The sequence below is a fragment of the Branchiostoma lanceolatum genome, chromosome 8 (assembly GCF_035083965.1).
Source record: "Branchiostoma lanceolatum isolate klBraLanc5 chromosome 8, klBraLanc5.hap2, whole genome shotgun sequence".
In the NCBI taxonomy this organism is placed as follows: domain Eukaryota; kingdom Metazoa; phylum Chordata; class Leptocardii; order Amphioxiformes; family Branchiostomatidae; genus Branchiostoma; species Branchiostoma lanceolatum.
This window is the reverse complement of record NC_089729.1, coordinates 13625075-13643474: the sequence shown is the minus strand read 5'-3', so window position 1 is coordinate 13643474 and position 18400 is coordinate 13625075. Positions and strand designations below refer to the sequence as shown.

The window sequence follows — 18400 nt, the reverse complement described above, 5'->3', positions numbered from 1 at the left end:
AGGTAATGGGATCAGTCTATGACGATTCCTGGTGAGACGAATGATTAAAAAAACGGGTCAAATTTTTAGGGACTCCTGAATAGGGTCCAACAAGGGTGGTATTATGATGCATGTTAACATTCCAATCGGTACTGGTTTCTTTCTTTTAATTTGTATACTTTACCAGTCAAAATGCAGATCGTTCAAAGACCACCGACCTAGAACACTTTTTCATTGACAAGATGGCAGCTTTGAAATATTAAAAAGATTGCAAGTGACTCAGTGTGTTTGGTTCAGACTCTTTTGCTAAAATCTTACGAAATGCTCAGGATTCATTTTACACTATCGGTCTAAGACAAGTTGCATCAAATATGCCAGGAGATGAATTGTTGGGCGATTACCTAAGTCATTTCTTTTGGGCTGGTAGGCATCTTCATAATGCATGTGATATAGATCAAACTACACTAGAACCTATTGGCCAACTACCTCTGCGAAGGCAAGTGCTAAATATGGTAGTAGAGAAACAGCAAGAAAACTGAAAGAGGTAGAGAATGAGCTGAAAGTCACAGTCAAAAGCACAAATTAAATGAAAATGCTCAAAAAAAGTCAAAGATTTATTTACAGAAATAGATTTCTACATAAAAGAAAATTCCCACAAGTTAGAGATAAGAAATCAAAGGCAGAAATGCGTAGAGATCACAAAGGTGGTTCACAAAAGTCCTTATACATCAGGAAACGTATTTTGTTTATCTAAGAGTTTAAAAATTTTCCTAGTTTCTTAGCTATATAAACGTCATTGTAGAGTTGTATATACTGCAGGAGGGTACAGTAGAGGGTCTTGCACATTGCATTCTGCCCTTTGTACATTGTAAAATTCCCTCTACGCGTACATGTAGACCCTCCACACATACATGTAGAGTCCCTTTCAACAGGTTCTACCGACTACCAAATCTGTACAGAATCTTCTTCCACTACCGTCTATACCCTGATTATAATTATCAACCATTGTAGACCTGTCATATAGCTACATGAACCTTCCTTAATGAAAGGTAATAATCTGACAAAACCCCATAACTACTTATCAATATGATACTTAACTATCTGTCTACGGCCTAGCTAAGATACGGGTACATTTATCGATGGTCGCTACTTGATTATACCATAATGAATTTGTAGTCACTGATTGTTCGCTGTTTTCATTATTGATAATGTAATAACAGTATCTTTTATATATGTTATAACAATATTACATGACAAGAGTTTTTACCCCATGTACAATTGCCATAAATAGGGGGGGGGCGCGGCTACGGCGCCCTTGCACGTAGAGCATCATGGGAGTATCTCGGGGTACCTACGACTGCGGCGTCCTTGTGGCGGTTCGACCGTTTAGTACGGTGCAAAACGGCTGTAACCTCCACGGTACACGCTCGCCTAGGGAGAAGAAAACAAAATCAAGTCAGAACTGGAAAGTTCTAGTACAACAGGGTACTGTACATGCAGAAATGTTTGCGGGGATTTACTTTTGCAGTAGGGAGAAAATGGAGTGTTCGTTTTGACTTCCCGTTTGAAACAATATTAGCGCTACAGTCACACAATGGAACGGCTTTCGGCAGTGGGTTTAAATTTTGCAGTAAAGAGTTCATCGCAAAAACTGCAAACATAAAATCAAGGCAAACATTTCTGCATTTACAGTATTTCTACAATAACACAGTTCACGGTATAAACCGCTCATGAGTAGTGAGATGCATCGTGGGTAATATGTCAAAGTTGAAGTCCCTGAGACAAACATTACTCGTCTGGACATGTATCAAGCATGGTCTAGACAAGAACTGTTTACAAGTTAGGGAGCCTTCACGTTTGACCTATTGCCCACAGTGCATCTCACTAAAAATGTGAACTGACTTATACAACTCAAACTACTTTAAATTCTACTTCAGGATTTAAAAGAGCAACATTGGGAAGGCACTTAAATGTATGTTACTGTACATGTCTGTAATAATTTCACAAAAAAGTCTTGTATGAGCACTATTTGCAAAAATACACAACTTGCAGTTGCTTACCAACATTCAGATAAAACAAACAAATAACATTCAAATATCAGACTTAAGGGGTGAAAAACTACTGTCTATCTAGAGCTACGTAATGATTCTAGTATCAATGATGAAGGACAAATAGCATCAAACTGTGTTGATATTATGAAAGATAGGCGAGACATTGGTAAGGAAAAGCCTTTTAGATAACAATGATGATATACCAAAATCATGAACACAAATTGCCTACCATATCATAAACATTGCTTACACTATTTCACACTATTTGAACAAACATTGTACAACCTAATGCATTATGGGAAACTTCATAACTTCATTAATGATTTTTGTAGCAGTTAGGGCATTTCTAAAAAAAATTCCTCACACAATTATAAGCAACTTTTCTTTTATCACATACATGTATTTTCATATTTTCTGTTTATGCCATGTATCATATGTAGCATGAGAAAACAACATTCCCATAATGTTCACTGCATTCAGTCTACTTAAATATTTTTGGTGACACCTCTGGGGTGGAACCATTCTCCAGAATACTTGCCACTTTTGAAACCCTGTTACTTGCCATTGCAAAGGCGCATTGCACTAATAGGTAACGAAAAAGCGCCAAGCTCCATCCTCAAGTTTGACCACTTTACCTTTACCTTTTACTTGTACCATGTTATTGGTGGTAACACAAGTATCATGTGCATTTGTGTGCTAGAGTGTACCATTTTTCTGAGCCACAGTCATGCAGGCCTAGGTGCCAACGACGACGAACGAGACTGTACGCAGAAAAGGAAATGTAGGTTGGAGCTAACTTACAGCGACCCTTACCCCATATCCTGCGGGTCCGATGGTGTGGTGGTAAGGATCGGTGTACTCGCGACCATACCTGCAAAGATCACCAACGTTCCAGTCAGCGATGAAACTGCATGAGGCCATGTGGTATGAGGGAGAGCAGAAAAAAACAAGACACATTTTACAAACATGCAAACCATGCATGGTGCACAAGACCTTCAGACCAAGGTGCATCGTTAGTACAATCAGATTCAGCCGGTCTGGCAGTGTCTAGTTAGAGTTAGTCGTTAGTAGTAGTGGTACTGTCCACTGTGTTGAGCGAAAGATGCACGAGACACCACGAGACATCATTCCAGCATTCTTTCAAAATGCACGGCTGTTAACAGTGTATGGGTTGTAGTACGTTATTTACATTCACAGCTCAACTCCATACAATATACATGTACAGTGAAGACTGTTCTAATATTGTCAGTCATAGCCAAATTAAAAGGTTGCATCTAAATTTGACATACATCTGAACTCTGTCTCAAAGCACATTTGTTCTCTCTGTTGTATATTCTAGACTTTTAGACAGACTTAGATAAGTCATTATGACATAATAGCCTTACACAAATAATTTTGAAGTCAGACTATAGCATCCCCTTCCCAATACTTTTTTCCAACAATAGATAACATTTTCTAGATAACTTCTTTGTCTTGAATAACATTTGTGCCACTTTTCTTGATTATAAAAACCGAATTTCACCACTGAAATTTCAGCATTGTACTATACAAAATTTTCATTCACACCAAAAAATTTCTTCTGACTTGTTTTAAAATTCACATCATATTCGCTACCCAGATTCCTTTAAATGTCAACAAGAGTGATTAATATTGTTTGTTAATAGTAAGTTAGTTGGTTGGTTAGTGTACTCAGTTCCATACGAAGGTGCCCACGTTGTGAGAAGAATACGTACCCCATCCCGTATGCTGTTGGTTGTGCATATCTGCTGCCGGCGTATGCATAGCTGGCTGCTGCCTGATCGGGAAGGTAGAACTGAGGAATAGAAACACAAAGTCAGTTAGTAAAAGTGATCTCGAACCAGTTTAACTCACTGAAGGGCTATGTTTTCAATGGTAGTGACAAAGAAGACAGACGCAGTACTTTAAGGTTCTTTGAACTGAGGAAATGCCCTCACTGTTTTTGACAAGTACAATGAATGGCAGACCGCGAAATAACGTCCCGTCCTAAGGACTGCAGCCATCGCTTTCCGGGTCAGCGACAACAGCCAGGATTTGAACTCCCAACCACTGAACTAGATGTATGCTACATGCTACCGCTAGTTTGTGGTACACAGAAGGAACCCCATAAGAGGTAAACCTCTTTCCCAGAGGTACAAAATATAGGACAAGTTTGAAGTCCCAATCATGTGCTGTTCCAGTATCCCCCATCCTAAAAAAACACTTCAAAATTCGACCAACCTTCCTTCAACTATTTGGCCATTACTCTTAACGATAATGCTTTTTATCTACTAAACCAGCTTCCCTATCAGACGTTGCTATCTAGACTGTGTCAACTCTTGCATAAATCAATATTACTATCACCAACCGTCCACCTAAACCTTACCTGGTATCTATCGCCGTAGAAACCATCTTGATACAGGGCGGCCCTGCAGATAGAAGGAAAACTGTGATGTTAACAGATATGAGGGCAACCCGTAGGCAAAAATGAACCAACGGTAACAAAGGTTGGTAGAATAAACGATATGGAAAGAGTTGTAATTAGTAGTAAAATTTCATTGCACATTGCTGTAATAAAACATTATATATGGCGCTTCGTCGGTTGATGTTGACCATGGTGAAATTCTAATAAATCAATACTGTTACAGTAATCTGAAGTAAGATTTAATAGTAGTGTCTATCATAAATATCATATAGACTAATACATGTACTGTACAATTTATGTGTCATACAGGCTTTTACATACTAAGTAGGCAGATGCACTGACAGATCTTTTGCAAAATCTAGATAATTTTTCTTGACGACAATAAGTCATTTTTAACGTACGGTAACATTTGGGCTTGTCCATTCTGGTCAAAGTTTACAAAATGAAATTCGAATAACCACTGTATTACAAAGCTTCTTTTATGCAATTCCACATCTAAATCACATATTGTACACACTATAAGTGTCCGTTATGTGCACGTTGTTACAATTGTTAGTATGTGACTGTGACTTTTTAAATTCGATTACATTCTAGTTTATATTCTTTTGACTACATGTAATGTAGTGTACCTAAGGATAATTTTTCTATATCCATGTTAAATACTAAAACCTGAATTGACTTAGTTTCTTTTTAATTACAGTATCATTTTGCCATAGACTACAGTTACTGAATAGTCCAGTGACTCCTGTAGTTGAAGTATACACTTGATAATCGGAGATACAATATAACAAATCAGCAATAAGGGACATTCCAATTTCCTTATGTCCATCTATCTTATGACTAAAGGGTTATCATAATTTTAAATGTCTTCAATATTATCTAATATTAACAAACTGCTAATATAATACCACTAACACCTATAAAGAATGATGAAAACTCTTACCTATTGGAGATGACAGTAGAGTCCAGGATGGTGGCTTCAGGTACATATCCATATCCCCCGGCATAGGCAGGGATAGGAGGGGGAGGGGGGCCACGGAAGCCACTAAAGGCTCCACGGCCGCGACCCCTTATAAAATCACGCCCACCGCGGAACGCGCCTGCAACAGAAAATAAACAACGACAAACATGAAAAATAAAACAAACACAACACTTAACAGTTAACACTACAACATGACATAAAGTAAGATTATATTAGTATAACCTAAGCCGGCAACATGTTTTTTTTCTTTACTTGCGAATTCTACAGACCGTTACGTCATTCCACACTCAATCGGCGTACTAGAACAAGATGCAACGGGACAACGACAGATGAAACACGAGAGATGGCATGGAGATTGTCGCACTACTTCAGCACCATGTATATGTCGGCACATATGTGAAAAGAAAGGTGCTATCATGTGTTGAATTTACAGCATTGTACGACAATGTGATATCATACTACCTTATTCGTGAACGTATGCTAGTGCTGAATGCTACCCGGCCATGCATGCAATCGATCTTCATTATGTGTAGCAGTTTCCCAGCTTTAAAGTCGGTGCATTCTGGTACATATCTGTTTTTCTAGCATTGATCTACTTGCCGTTTGCATACGCACCCCTAGTCTTATTGGTCATCACACGAGCTGTTGCATTATTCACCTGTTATCAAAAACCAGACAGAGCATTCGGTCACTTCAATTCAGGTTAACATACATACAGCGGTACACATGCAAAAAGCAGAAGAAATGTGCAACGTTTGCTCTTGCTTGGCTAGGGCAAAGATTCGAGACTATTTAGCAGCAGGACTTTATCAAACGTTTGATTTTTTACCACTGAAACATCTATTTACTATTGTTGGACATGATTCAAGTCAATAAATCTGAATTTCTAGCATGTGGAAAGTCTTGAGGATTGACCCAGCCAAACAATAGCATGCAAATCGACAAAATTCATTGAAAAATGATCATGATAAACAACAGAGGTACAATTTTCAACCATTTCAGCAGGGCATGCACTTGGGTAGGGTTGTACCATTTGGACAGAGGAGGCATTAGCGGGAGGGACCACACGAACAGTGGAGGGGGATGACAACATGTACAGGGGGAGGGGGGTGCCGGTATATGCTCTTATTTACATATAGTATAACCGGACTCAAATTCTGTGGACATCTAGTATGAAAGTATCCATCGCTTGATAGGTCAACTTTCATACAAAATTTCCACTGTCAACCAAGTCGTTGTTCGTGTAACTTACAAAATTTCTACATTCACATTTTTTTTCTTACTAAAGATAGACCATCGGAGGCCGATTCTCAGTCTGGGAAGGTACATGTATGTAGCACACAATGGATAAGTAGTGTCACATGTACATGTATGTAGGTGTAGATTGTTAAACACGTATATGAGGGTTATAGTGTGTGCATGGAGCAAGAAGTGTTGTGTATAATGTATGGGGAGAACAGATAGGGACAGATGAGATGACAACATGAATATTTTTTTTATTTTTAAATAAGACAACCTGGCACAAGACCCTCATGACACGTAGATGAATATCTAACCTGTACAAAGACAACTTTCTCAGCAAAAGGTGCCATGTTTTATCAGAAAGGTCCCTTGAAGGCTTGAGGTAAGAAGCAATTCATATGCATGCATTATGTGTGCCATTTTTCCACATACCATAAATACATAATTCTTTGAGGGGACTCAATTTTGCAGAGGGGAAAGGAGTTTTTTGCAGTGTTTTCATTTTGCGGTTGAAACAAATTCATACATACATGTAGTACAGTGGTAATACGATTGAAACATATTTAGTGTCATGATTTCACTGTGAAAATAAAGTCATTGTGAACATTTCAAGATCTACAGAAGAGCGCCATGCATCGATGATGGAATTCAGACAAAGTCGTTGCTTTGAAATATTCCAAGAATTCTTTTTAGTTTGAGGGCCAAGTACCAGGATACAAGAAAAGGAAGGGGGAGGGGGGCGGTACCAAGCAACAAGCAAGGGGAGGGTGTGAAGTGGTTGAAAGCATAAAAATGAGGTTCTGGCAGGCCAGTGAGGGGATGTGGCAAACCCCCATGGTAGCCCTATAGCAACACACTATGGCAAGCCCCCATGGAAGGCCCCTATGGAAAACCCTTCTAGAGACACTGCACCAAACAGAAATGGACACTTTGCTATCCGCTAAACTAATTAAGTGACAGGCCATTTGCATTTGCTTTCCTTACAACCAACCACTTTAAAAAAATCAATTCAGGAAAACTACTTAGTAAAGTAACAACAGTGTTACAACACTGAACTTTCGTCAGGCATAACGACTGCATTTTGTAACGATTCAGGTTTTTGCATCATTTACGAGCCCAAATAGAAAGGTCTGTAATTTTCAGGTAACTCTCAAATAAATGCCATACTGCCAAAAGTTATGAGAGAGCAACTACAAAATCACTGACCTTCCTCTCTAAATGCCAGTTTATCAAAGCATTTTTTTCTGTCTCTTTCTATTGCAAGATTTTTCCCCTGATACAAATTATGTCTCTTTTCGTGTGAAACTTGTTAATAAGCACTTTGGACTGCCAAGACCTCACTTGTGAAATCAAAATTAATATGCCATACCATCAAGCAAAGTACAAAATAAGATGCAAAGAAGTACAGTAGACCTTGATCAATCAGAATCAATCTATGGCATTTGAACTTGTTTGAAGACTTACAAAATGAACTGTTATTTTTGACACAACTTGTCAAATTAATAATAAGTGGAATTTTTTTCCCATATTTCTGAGACAATTTTGGCACATTGAATAAACAGTTTCAATGAAACAGTCCAGCAAAGTGAATATTTCCCAGCAAATTTTTAATTCTTGTGCAATTTTTGCATATATTGATAGAAAGATTCCTTCAATTTTGAAATACACTTATGTGTTCTATATCAAAAGTCAGTGCCACCCAAATTTCAGTCAGTATTTGTACTGATCTATTGTTTTTCGATTTTGCCACTATGACAAGTTCAATGCCAATTGATTCTGACGGATAAGCAAGGTTAAAGTGCAAGAATATAAGAATATCATAGAATCTAAATGAACAGAAGATAGAACCATGAGGCATAGGGTTCACATGCAAATGACAACACAGCCCAAAAACTAATATTACAGAGGAGTACAGAGATAGTAAAAAAAAGTGCAATGGAAGAGTAGAACTAAGCAGAAAATTATCTATACAGAGTACAAGCAGTATAAGGCTTAGTTATACTTGCATTATCACAGTCAAAAATACAAGCTTTGATATGACTGACAGGTGACAGAAATGATATAAGAAGACTTGTGAAAGTGTGTAATATAGAAGCAGGGCTCACATATACATGTAAAGAAGTTATACACTTTCTCATGGTTTGTATAGAAAGGTATATGGAAGAGCATTTTGTACATACAATGCATGGTTTACATACGTATTCAAACAGAGTAATACATATAGGTACATGACACTGGTATAAGTATAGAAGACACATTAAAGCAAGCTTTATAACAATACACTTTGATGTAATATACAGATTCATTACTCCAGAGAACAGAGCCATATAAATATATGTTAGGCCTACATGCAGCGGGTACAGACTGAGTCGGAAATGTGTGAATATATCTGGCAAAATGGATGGAATTTTTACACCACTTGAACCATAGACGAATATAAAAAACTCATGCCAAAGATGGATTTTTGTACCATTCTCTCAATGCTATCATCCGAGACGATCGTTCTCAGCTGCAGGGCTTACAGTATACGTAGCTGACAGCCTTCGAGCACAAGAAAGGTGAGAGTCGAGACATTGACAATTTTAAGAGGTGATCTCGTCACAATTTCTTCAGTGTCAGAGTTTGTGCCTTGGACAAGCAAGTCAAAAAGGTATTGCATTTAGTTTTTGTGTTTTTTAATTCACATTCAGTTACTTTTGCTACATTCCAATTCAGTTATTGTCTTTTTCATCTAAATTTACATCAACAATCAACATTTAGTTCCTTTTATGAATTCACATTTTGTTGGGGTTTTTCAAATTCACATTTAGTTGTTTTTTTCAAATTCACATTTTTTTTTTTTTTCAAATTCACATTTAGCTCTTTTTTAAAGCCACATTTATTTTTTGGCACATTGAGTCAACAGAGAAAAAACATGGAAGCCAATCACACATTTACATGTAAAATAAAATGCCATGGTCTTTTTCTACAGTAGCTAAATGTGTTCGAGAAAACGTGTCTTGTTTTTTTTTTCTCCCTTTTGACTTGCTGACCTGAAGCATGACATTTGACAATGTTGGCATGGTGGAACATTGAAGTACAGGAGGACACAACTGTGTTTGGCTGCATGCGACCCTCTATGGAGTAATGATTACAAAGCAAGGTGCACTGTCTGGATGGTAACCAGGCTGAGGTATTATGTACAATCATGCAACAACACTTTCTATTAAGGAACTTGCCTCAAAAATCCATACACAGCACTTTTCTACCATCACCATCACCACCACTAGTAACCACCACCATCACCACAAAGAACAAGCTTTTCTTCTTTTTTTCGCTCTTTTTTTTCTTTAAAACAGTCAGTTTTTGTGAGGCTTTTGTACATATACAAGCTGATATATATAAGTGCAGAACATGTAGGTCATAACAAACAGGGTGCCACGAATGAGGTTTCAGAGCCATACTTGCATTGGTGGGAAACCGAAAAGGCGTCGGGGAAGCACTTACCCGCCGTATCAGCTCCCCATATAGAGACCGGCTTACATACGACTTTCAACGACAGTACGTACGCTACCGTGCTACGTTTGCGTGGAATTGGGGGCCTAAAATGTCCTTTGAGAAATGAAACGAAGAGGCAGAATGGCAACACTTACAACTTACTTATAACGGACTGCAAACTTTGGGCTGGTTGTCATAGATACATCTTACTTTTTCTTCTGAATTACTGAATTTTTCTGAAATATGGCCTTTACAATGGTGTGCTTTTTGGCGAAGCCTCAAGGGCGAAGGCATTTTGTATCCTGTTTTACATTTAGAAGAAGTGTTTTTCTATATATGAACAGCATTCTTGTATTTCAGTAAAAGTAAGATGGATCCTTATGCAGAGTAGGTGGTGTCTCAAATATAGCTGAGTGCAAGCCCTAGCCTCACTTATGGTATTCTATCATACATATACACAGCATATACTTGTACAATATATAAAAGAGTAGTACTTAGGTGTACAGAGAAGCACACAAAGATTAACTTCATAGGAAAACATGCACCTCGATTTTTCGTCCTTCTACGATTGTGCCGTTCAATTGCTCTCTTGCCCTATCGGCGTCCGCACTATTTGCGAAAGTAACAAAACCGAACCCCTGCATGCAAAGGAGGAAAAACGAACAACATGCATACAATTAGACGTCATGCAATGCCTATCAATAATAAAAGAATGTTCATGCATTCCAATAATAAGAAGGAAAAATTGTGCACACAGTAAAGGAAGAAGAAAAGAACACCGTGCCATCATAGGAAGATAGATTTGTTTCTGCATGCAATGCATCGTGTCCTGACTAGCCTGGCCATGGACAGTTGCATAGCATTACAGCACCATTACAGAAATAAGTCATCCGAACTAAATTTTTTGGAAGCTAGGCAAGCAGCATTCTTGTAAGTATAGAAATAGAAGAGCAACAGTTTTAACCAAAACTCAAGCAAAATTACGAAATGATATGATTTTCGACAAAAACACACTCTAAATCACAATTTTTCGCAGCCTGTTGAAGGAGACGGGTTTCTAAATGATAAGTTTGCACTCAGTAATACAAAACAATAAAGTGGGATAGAATATGAAGTAAGTTAACGTACAGGTAGGAAGAGTTGGAAGTGAGGATACTGTAAACTCTATGAAAATGTTCTCCTTCAACAAGCCACGTCGGACAGACATGCCACCAAACATCGAACTTCCACCTCTGGCAAGGAGGTTACAATTACGTTGACGCTGAACAGCTCGTAATCAGAATTAACAAAACATTTCCGGACAGATTTTGTATGAATCTTGTCTTTTTAGGGGACCTTGTCTCCAGTAACCAATGTGCTAATTTTTAGACCCCAGCAGCTTTCATTAGAATTGCAACTGTTAATTTGTTTGCATCTTTGAAGAACAAAATATGTCATAGATTTATTTATACATTTTTTTCAAGCTTCTTGTTTGTGAAAAGGGTTGGTCTGATAAAGAAATCTCCATGTTTTGGAACCCTTGAACCTTACTTCTGAACAGCAACAGTTTTTTTTCTATATTCAAAAATTAAGTTATTTCCTTTTAGAAAATGCTCCGCTGTAATAGGAGCTATATCATCTTCATCATTTGTAATTCTCATATCTTCAAAAAGAAAGAGGAAATAAATTTTCTTATATGACACTTTCTTCAAATAAAGCAATGAGGTATACCTCGTAATAGTCAAATTTCTTGTGAACTCATTCAGTTTCTGAACGATATGTCTAATGAAGATTTTGTTTGTTTGTTTGTTTGTTTGTTTGTTTGTTTGTTTGTTTTGTAGTTCAAGCTATGTCCGTGGCATTTCTGTCATTGCCTGCACCAAGCAAAAGTACCAAGTTTGGTTTTATCGTATATCATAAAATTTAGACACTCCAGTATCACGGAAAGATCTTGTGACCAAAACTTACAGTCCGTTGTCAAAACTTTGTGCACATTTCTGTAGTTTCAAGTTGCACATTCTGTAGTGCTTTATTTAGACCCCACCTTGGGACAGTTGCTTTGGCACAGACACGCATACAACACAATTACAATCACTGCAAACACATCAATCAATTTTTATATGCAATGCACATGGGAAGTTACAGGGTTCTGATGCAACTAAAAAAATACCCCCGGACTATCAATTACAACTACTATAATGGTGAAACAAGGTCTCAATGGTTGCGACAAAACTTCTTCTCTACTCTTCACTACAAAATTGATTGTATGACCTCTTTTCAAAATCTGCAATCCACAATACAAAATACATCTTCACAAAAGGAACAAAAATTTAGAAACTCAGAAAAACTCAATTACTGAACAAGTCCCACATGAGTTACAATTAAATATCTCCAAAAAAATCTAAAAATTATTCGCTTTGTTTTAAGAGACCCAGACAGAAATTGAAAATTAAACAACTGCATACTGAGTTGTCAGTTACTCTAAATTGCTACAATGAGAAGTGCAATTGATATTGACCAATTACATTTTTTCGCATCTTTTGGATGGTGTTTATAAAACCGAAACCAATGGGCTAGTCTAAATGCAAATCTATGCTGATTGATTCAAGTTATTTATGATTTACGTTTTGATGTCCTATGACATATGCTTCTGACCAATCTTGTGAAACCATATTCCTGTGTTGTACTGTTTTTCACTCGCGGCTTTAATAATCTAATCATAGATAGACCTTTGTGGATCTACATACAACTATTGAACTCTACCATTTCTGAGCAAGGAAACAGGGGTGCCTGTGCTATCATACTTCTGGCATTTCTCTTAATATTCTTGAGACAAATTCTGACAGAACCAGAAATTTAGATTGTCCAGAATGTTTCTTCAGGTCTAGAAAATAATCCAACAATTACTTCTTCTTCTTATAAGACCTAAGAAATCTCATTTCTATTTGCCATTATATTCATTTTTCTAGAAAAAATCTATCCTTACTCCTTTACTGAACTCTTTTGAACCCTGTAACTTCCTAACAACTATCAACACTCCATCAAAAAATAGTCACACATGGAAACAATGCAACGCCACATACCTTGGATCCCCTTTCATTGAAAATGATTTCAACATCTAATATTTGACCATATTTCTGAAAAGAAAAACAAAGCAACATTAGATATCTATCATAATACAATCAGTTATAAATGTTACTTGTAAATACATGTATTACAGAATTTAGATAAATGTGCGAAGCACAAGCATCGTAACTGAAGACAAATATAGTTAACAAAAAGAGAAAGCACATTATTTCAGATATGATACTGTCTTCTTGATTGAAAAGTGTGTATAGCCTTTTCCTAAATAGAGCATTAAAAAAACGCTCAGTATTCTATATCAACTTGCCATACATTGAAAATCTTTTACAATCATTGCCCAATTACATTCGATTGATTGTAAACAAAAGCCAGACAACGATAAATACGTACCCCGAACATCTGCCGCAAGTCTGGGTCCCTGAAGCGGAAGGGTATATTTGATACGTGTAACCTCTTGGTAATGGCGGAGGCCAGCGCCTCAGCGGTCGCGGCCGTCTGTTGTTGCGTTACGTCGGTGCCGTCCCCCGTTTGTACCTCAGCCTCAGTGGTTTGCTGAGAGAAGAAAACAGATACATCCTGTGACAGGACCTACAGTAAATTCATCAATTTTGCTCGGACTTGATTTTGCAGCAGGAGAAGGAGGGAGGTTTTAAATTTGCAGTCATAAAATAATTCTGTTGTACAGTTACTGTAGCAGTATGTAAGACGTGTTTTCATTTTGCTTTCAGAGGTCACCACTAAAACTGCGAAAATAAAACCGCTGCAAAGATGTCAAGATTTACAGTACCAATTTCTTTCACATTTCTAAGGTGTTGGTTAAAGTGTTGTTTTTATGTTCAGAAACATGTAATCTCCAAGCAGATGTTGGGTGGACAATAATGACTGTACAAGAAAAGCCGGCCGTTTACAAAATGTTGCAATTGTCTGCCCGAACATGTGCTTGGAGATTCAGAAACATCAACTGTTCTTTACAATTTCTATTTACTTTTATCATGATAACAACAGGAGATATATTTATAACGTATATTGATAGCTTTTTTGAGATTTGAACCAAAACATGGGGTTTATATACACGTACATGTTAAATGATGGCTAAAATTATCTCCTGAAAACATTGCTGGCATTTTGTACAGGGGCAAATGGGTCTCCTTTTACATACGATTGGTATCAAGTTCCCTTATCAAACAGCTGGAATATTTCTACCCTGTATGACTGTGCTTCAAGGTATGTTGTCAGGGCTCGAAATACTTTTGTGTCAGATAAAAATAATAAAACCTTTGTTGTAATACTGCTTGAAATTCTGAAGTTAGCCATACTATTTCCTACTTCAAGCTCTGAAGAGAAGCTGTAAGGATTGCAATTGTGTTTCACAGACATTCTATTTGACTTTATGTTGTGCGCCCAAATTTTTTCTGTGAACCGAAATGTCTAGGCTACAGTGTAGGTACACCAGAAAAATGAATTTTCAGCACTGTACGTTGAACATGAAGGTCGACTCACTGTTTGTTGGCTAAAGCTCTGTACACCTGTGTTTTGCTCGTGGGTTTCTGTACCGACTGCCACCTGCGGCTCTCCGTGCACGTGGACCATACCGGGGTGCTCGGCGCCGGGAAGGTCCGTCTGTTGGCTGCAGTCGTGGACCCCGCCTGCGTCCACCACGCCCTCAGGGCCGTTGTGTGCGCCGAAATGCTGTGTGGCCATTGGGTCAGTGCTGCTGTTGTGTTGCTGTAGTGAAAACAGTGGAAGATTCATTGTTTAAAATCCAGTACTAAATGTGGACTGTACAAAACAAAATTTACCATAGTTTAACTAGCTACTTTTCTCTGTGATTGTGTGAATAAACACACACACACAAACAAACAAAAACACACACATATACAAACATACACATACACACTTTCACACCCACCAAAACCAGAACACAAGTAATCCTGCTGAAGTACCATAGAAAGCCGCTATGGGGACCAATATCTAATTATTTCTTCATCTCACCGACACCTACCAACATACCAAATATCACATAGATCCATCCACAACTTCTTGAGTCATGCTGTTCATAAACACGCACATCTGAAAACATAATCCTCTTGGTGAAGGTAAAAAAAAAAAAAAACATGCACATACACAAACACAAACATACATTGTACATACACAATTACTCAGAGTTCTCCAACCGCAACGATGATCACACATTCTGACATCTTTGTTTTGACATCAAGAAGTCAATAGGAATGGACTTGTCATACCTATCCACCATCCACCCACATGCCCATTGCAGAAGCCCTTTGAATCACCATGTTAGTGTCCATTCCCTCAAGCATGTGACAGGAGTATTCCAGACAGCCAGGGATATTTTTAACACCAAAGGGCTTAACTCTCATTGGGACCTCTGGCGTTCTTATTGACAGCTTGGGACTTCAAACCTCAGGGTTTCCTGTTCCAAATCCCACTTCTAAATGGGGTAATTGGTATCAAATTAATAAAAAGAATAATTTCAATCTCAAAGAAACTGTCATAATACGGGTACTGACTAAAACATGCACCGGTTTTCCATACTTGCTCAGCGTTTGTATGATTTTGTATGCCAGTTTGGAAATAACATATGCCATACCAATTTATTTCCTTGATTCTCACACATTTTTAAGTAAAAATTATTAAGAAGAGAATATCAACATTGGAAGCCTGGGACGAAAAATGAATCCAACAACCATATTCATAAGACAGACTTTCCTCTCAGACTCTGTTATTTTATTGATATTCCATTTCAGTATCATCTTTCTAAAACCACAGAACCCACAAATTTAAATGGCATGGCCTCAATCGATAACAACAAAACATTTTTATAAAGAAAAAGCCCTGTGCTATTTTCTGATAAAGAAGACACAATCCTTGATCTAGTTCATGGGAAAGGACACACAGGTCACCTGATGTTATCTTTTCTTTATAAATGGTTATACAGCATTGTACAATTAAAGCATTGTGCTACAATTCCCTTTGGGAATATACCCACATGCAGCAAGCTTGTCATTAGTGTTGAAAGAATTACGTTTTCCCTTACACGCAAATCTTTTGCCATACAAGTTTTCATCTATTTTTTTTGTACATTTTTATTATACAAAAATAAAATTTGCCAGAACACAAGAAAACAAAAGGCTGCAAAGAAAACTTAAACCAAAAGTTAAAAAATGGCCACCTGAGACTCAATTTTCAAATTGATATTCCAATCAATATCTTTTTCAGAAATCGGAGAACCCACAAATTGAATTTGCGAGGCCGAAGAGAATTTGGACTGATGGGAATTGGAGGTCTATTTCTCCCTGCTGTCCGACTGAATACCATTACACATACACACCTGCTCCTGTAGACAAGATTAACTCTCGTATCAACATTGTCACCTGTTTGTTTGACAGCTGTATTAGTTGCTTCTTTATAATTCAATATGTATGTATTTGATGTTTTGATATAGAAATAGACCTACAATTCTCCGAATACAAAATTATCTACATGTACATTCTTTAACCAAAGAATGAGAAACTATATTGTCACAATATCGTAGGTATTGGGAAATATGACAAATTCACATTTGATTTTCATTTCATTTTGTAGCTTCTATAAAATATCACAGGCTTTTTATGACTTTTTTGTGTGTATGCACATTTTAAATGTCAATGCATTGTTTAATATCCCGAATACATAACAGTTTGTCAATGTGTCACAGGCACTAGTTATAATATTGTGGGCTGTATGTGTCTTTTCCAGTTAATTGAGGAGAGCCAGTCAAGTTCCTATTATCGGTTTTCTCCATCTCAAAATGCTTTGCCTGGGAAAATGTAGATTTCCAATATTTCACATCATGCCCACAAGTATAAACTATTGGGATGTAATTCTTGTTGTAAATCCCGTGCCAGCCCCTAGGCAATATCTATTGAGTTGCTTCTGACGATAAACCTAGCACGTGATTTGGAGCGTGCTGAATTTATAGTGCAGGTGCAAGTGTGTAAACTGTGTTATTCTAAATGCACAGCTGCTAGAAAAAAGGACAGCTACCCAATCAAAAGCCTAAACAGCTGTAATAGCCTGACACTGCCCTGCTACATGAAGAAGACTTACTGAATAATTAATGCAACAAAAAGTACAGCGACTTTCATATGATCAACTATAAAAGAGAGATACAAAACAAATCATAAAATTCTACTCGCTAAATAATAAAGGCAAACATAAGTAAATTTGTAACACTTATTACAATCCTATCTTTTCTAGTATCAAAGCAATCTTTTATATATTTTTGCATTGTGAGAGTTATCACATTTAAACATAATAACTTTATAGCAAATTCGTGCTCTCAAGTAACATGAAAAGGACAAATATTGTAGAACAGTAAAGCATGTGTTTAGTCTAAATTGTAACATATTGGGTTTGACTCCTTTTTCTGAGACAGTATTTATAAGACAAAGATACCACTTTTCCTACAATATCTAGGTTCTGTGATACAGACTAGTTTTCATTTCGTCTGTAGAAATATTCAAATCTCCTTGTGGCATGGAGTCTCTTGAAATCCTGGAAATTTGTTCTGTGTCCTGTGGGCCTAGGTAAGAAGAAAATCCAATCTATTGTAGAGGGGCCAGCAGGAAACTAAGCCCCCTCCTGGAGGACCCATTACATTAAGCCAGCATCCATCACTGTTACCTCTAATATCCCTCATTTTGGAAGCGTGGCAGATTTACCAATATTGTAATGAGGAGAGCGTGGATGCTACGATAGAGTTTCCTTACGCAAGGCCTCTAAAAAACGTGTAAAACGGATAGATTCGGGGAAGGGAAAGTTGCACGAGCTGGCGACGAGACACCCGCTTGAACCGCCCTCCCTCGCCACCGCCTCTCGTTGGGAACAACCCTCCTGACGTCCAATAGCACAGTCAGCGATTCTCCCTCAATTTCACTAATTTAACCTATCATTCATGGGGGATGGTGGGGAAATGGGGAGGCCAATATGGGGAGGTCCCCTTTCACCCTCAGGAGATGCTAGGGTGTGTTGTAGGGGATTATGATGTTACACAAAACAAAACCCGTCTTTTAGAATGAAAATACCACCATCTTCACCACTACTAGATATTCCACAAATTAAGAAACTAAATATTAAACCATAAAATGATAAGCAACACTCAATGTATTTGTGTGTTTTTTT

At 37.6% G+C, this 18400-nt stretch overlaps 1 protein-coding gene across 14 annotated transcripts in view; it reads right to left on the bottom strand.

Moving 5' to 3' along the window:
- Positions 1–580: 580 nt before the first annotated feature.
- The window catches only part of LOC136440259 (RNA binding protein fox-1 homolog 3-like), a 42877-nt gene continuing 25057 nt past the window's right edge, over positions 581–18400 (bottom strand). For 4 of the 14 annotated variants that reach the window (XM_066436174.1, XM_066436180.1, XM_066436186.1 and 1 more), the window contains exons 2-11: positions 14717–14941; positions 13607–13792; positions 13216–13269; positions 10699–10791; positions 6035–6092; positions 5396–5552; positions 4414–4456; positions 3764–3843; positions 2832–2937; positions 581–1410 (exon numbers count right to left, since the gene is read on the bottom strand). In XM_066436174.1, the coding sequence (XP_066292271.1) occupies positions 1366–1410; positions 2832–2937; positions 3764–3843; positions 4414–4456; positions 5396–5552; positions 6035–6092; positions 10699–10791; positions 13216–13269; positions 13607–13792; positions 14717–14941 (1047 nt within the window). In that variant the 3' untranslated portion in view covers positions 581–1365. The remainder of the gene's footprint in view (positions 1411–2831; positions 2938–3763; positions 3844–4413; positions 4457–5395; positions 5553–6034; positions 6093–10698; positions 10792–13215; positions 13270–13606; positions 13793–14716; positions 14942–18400) is intronic. The other 10 variants (XM_066436177.1, XM_066436187.1, XM_066436185.1 and 7 more) reach the window with 8 other exon arrangements.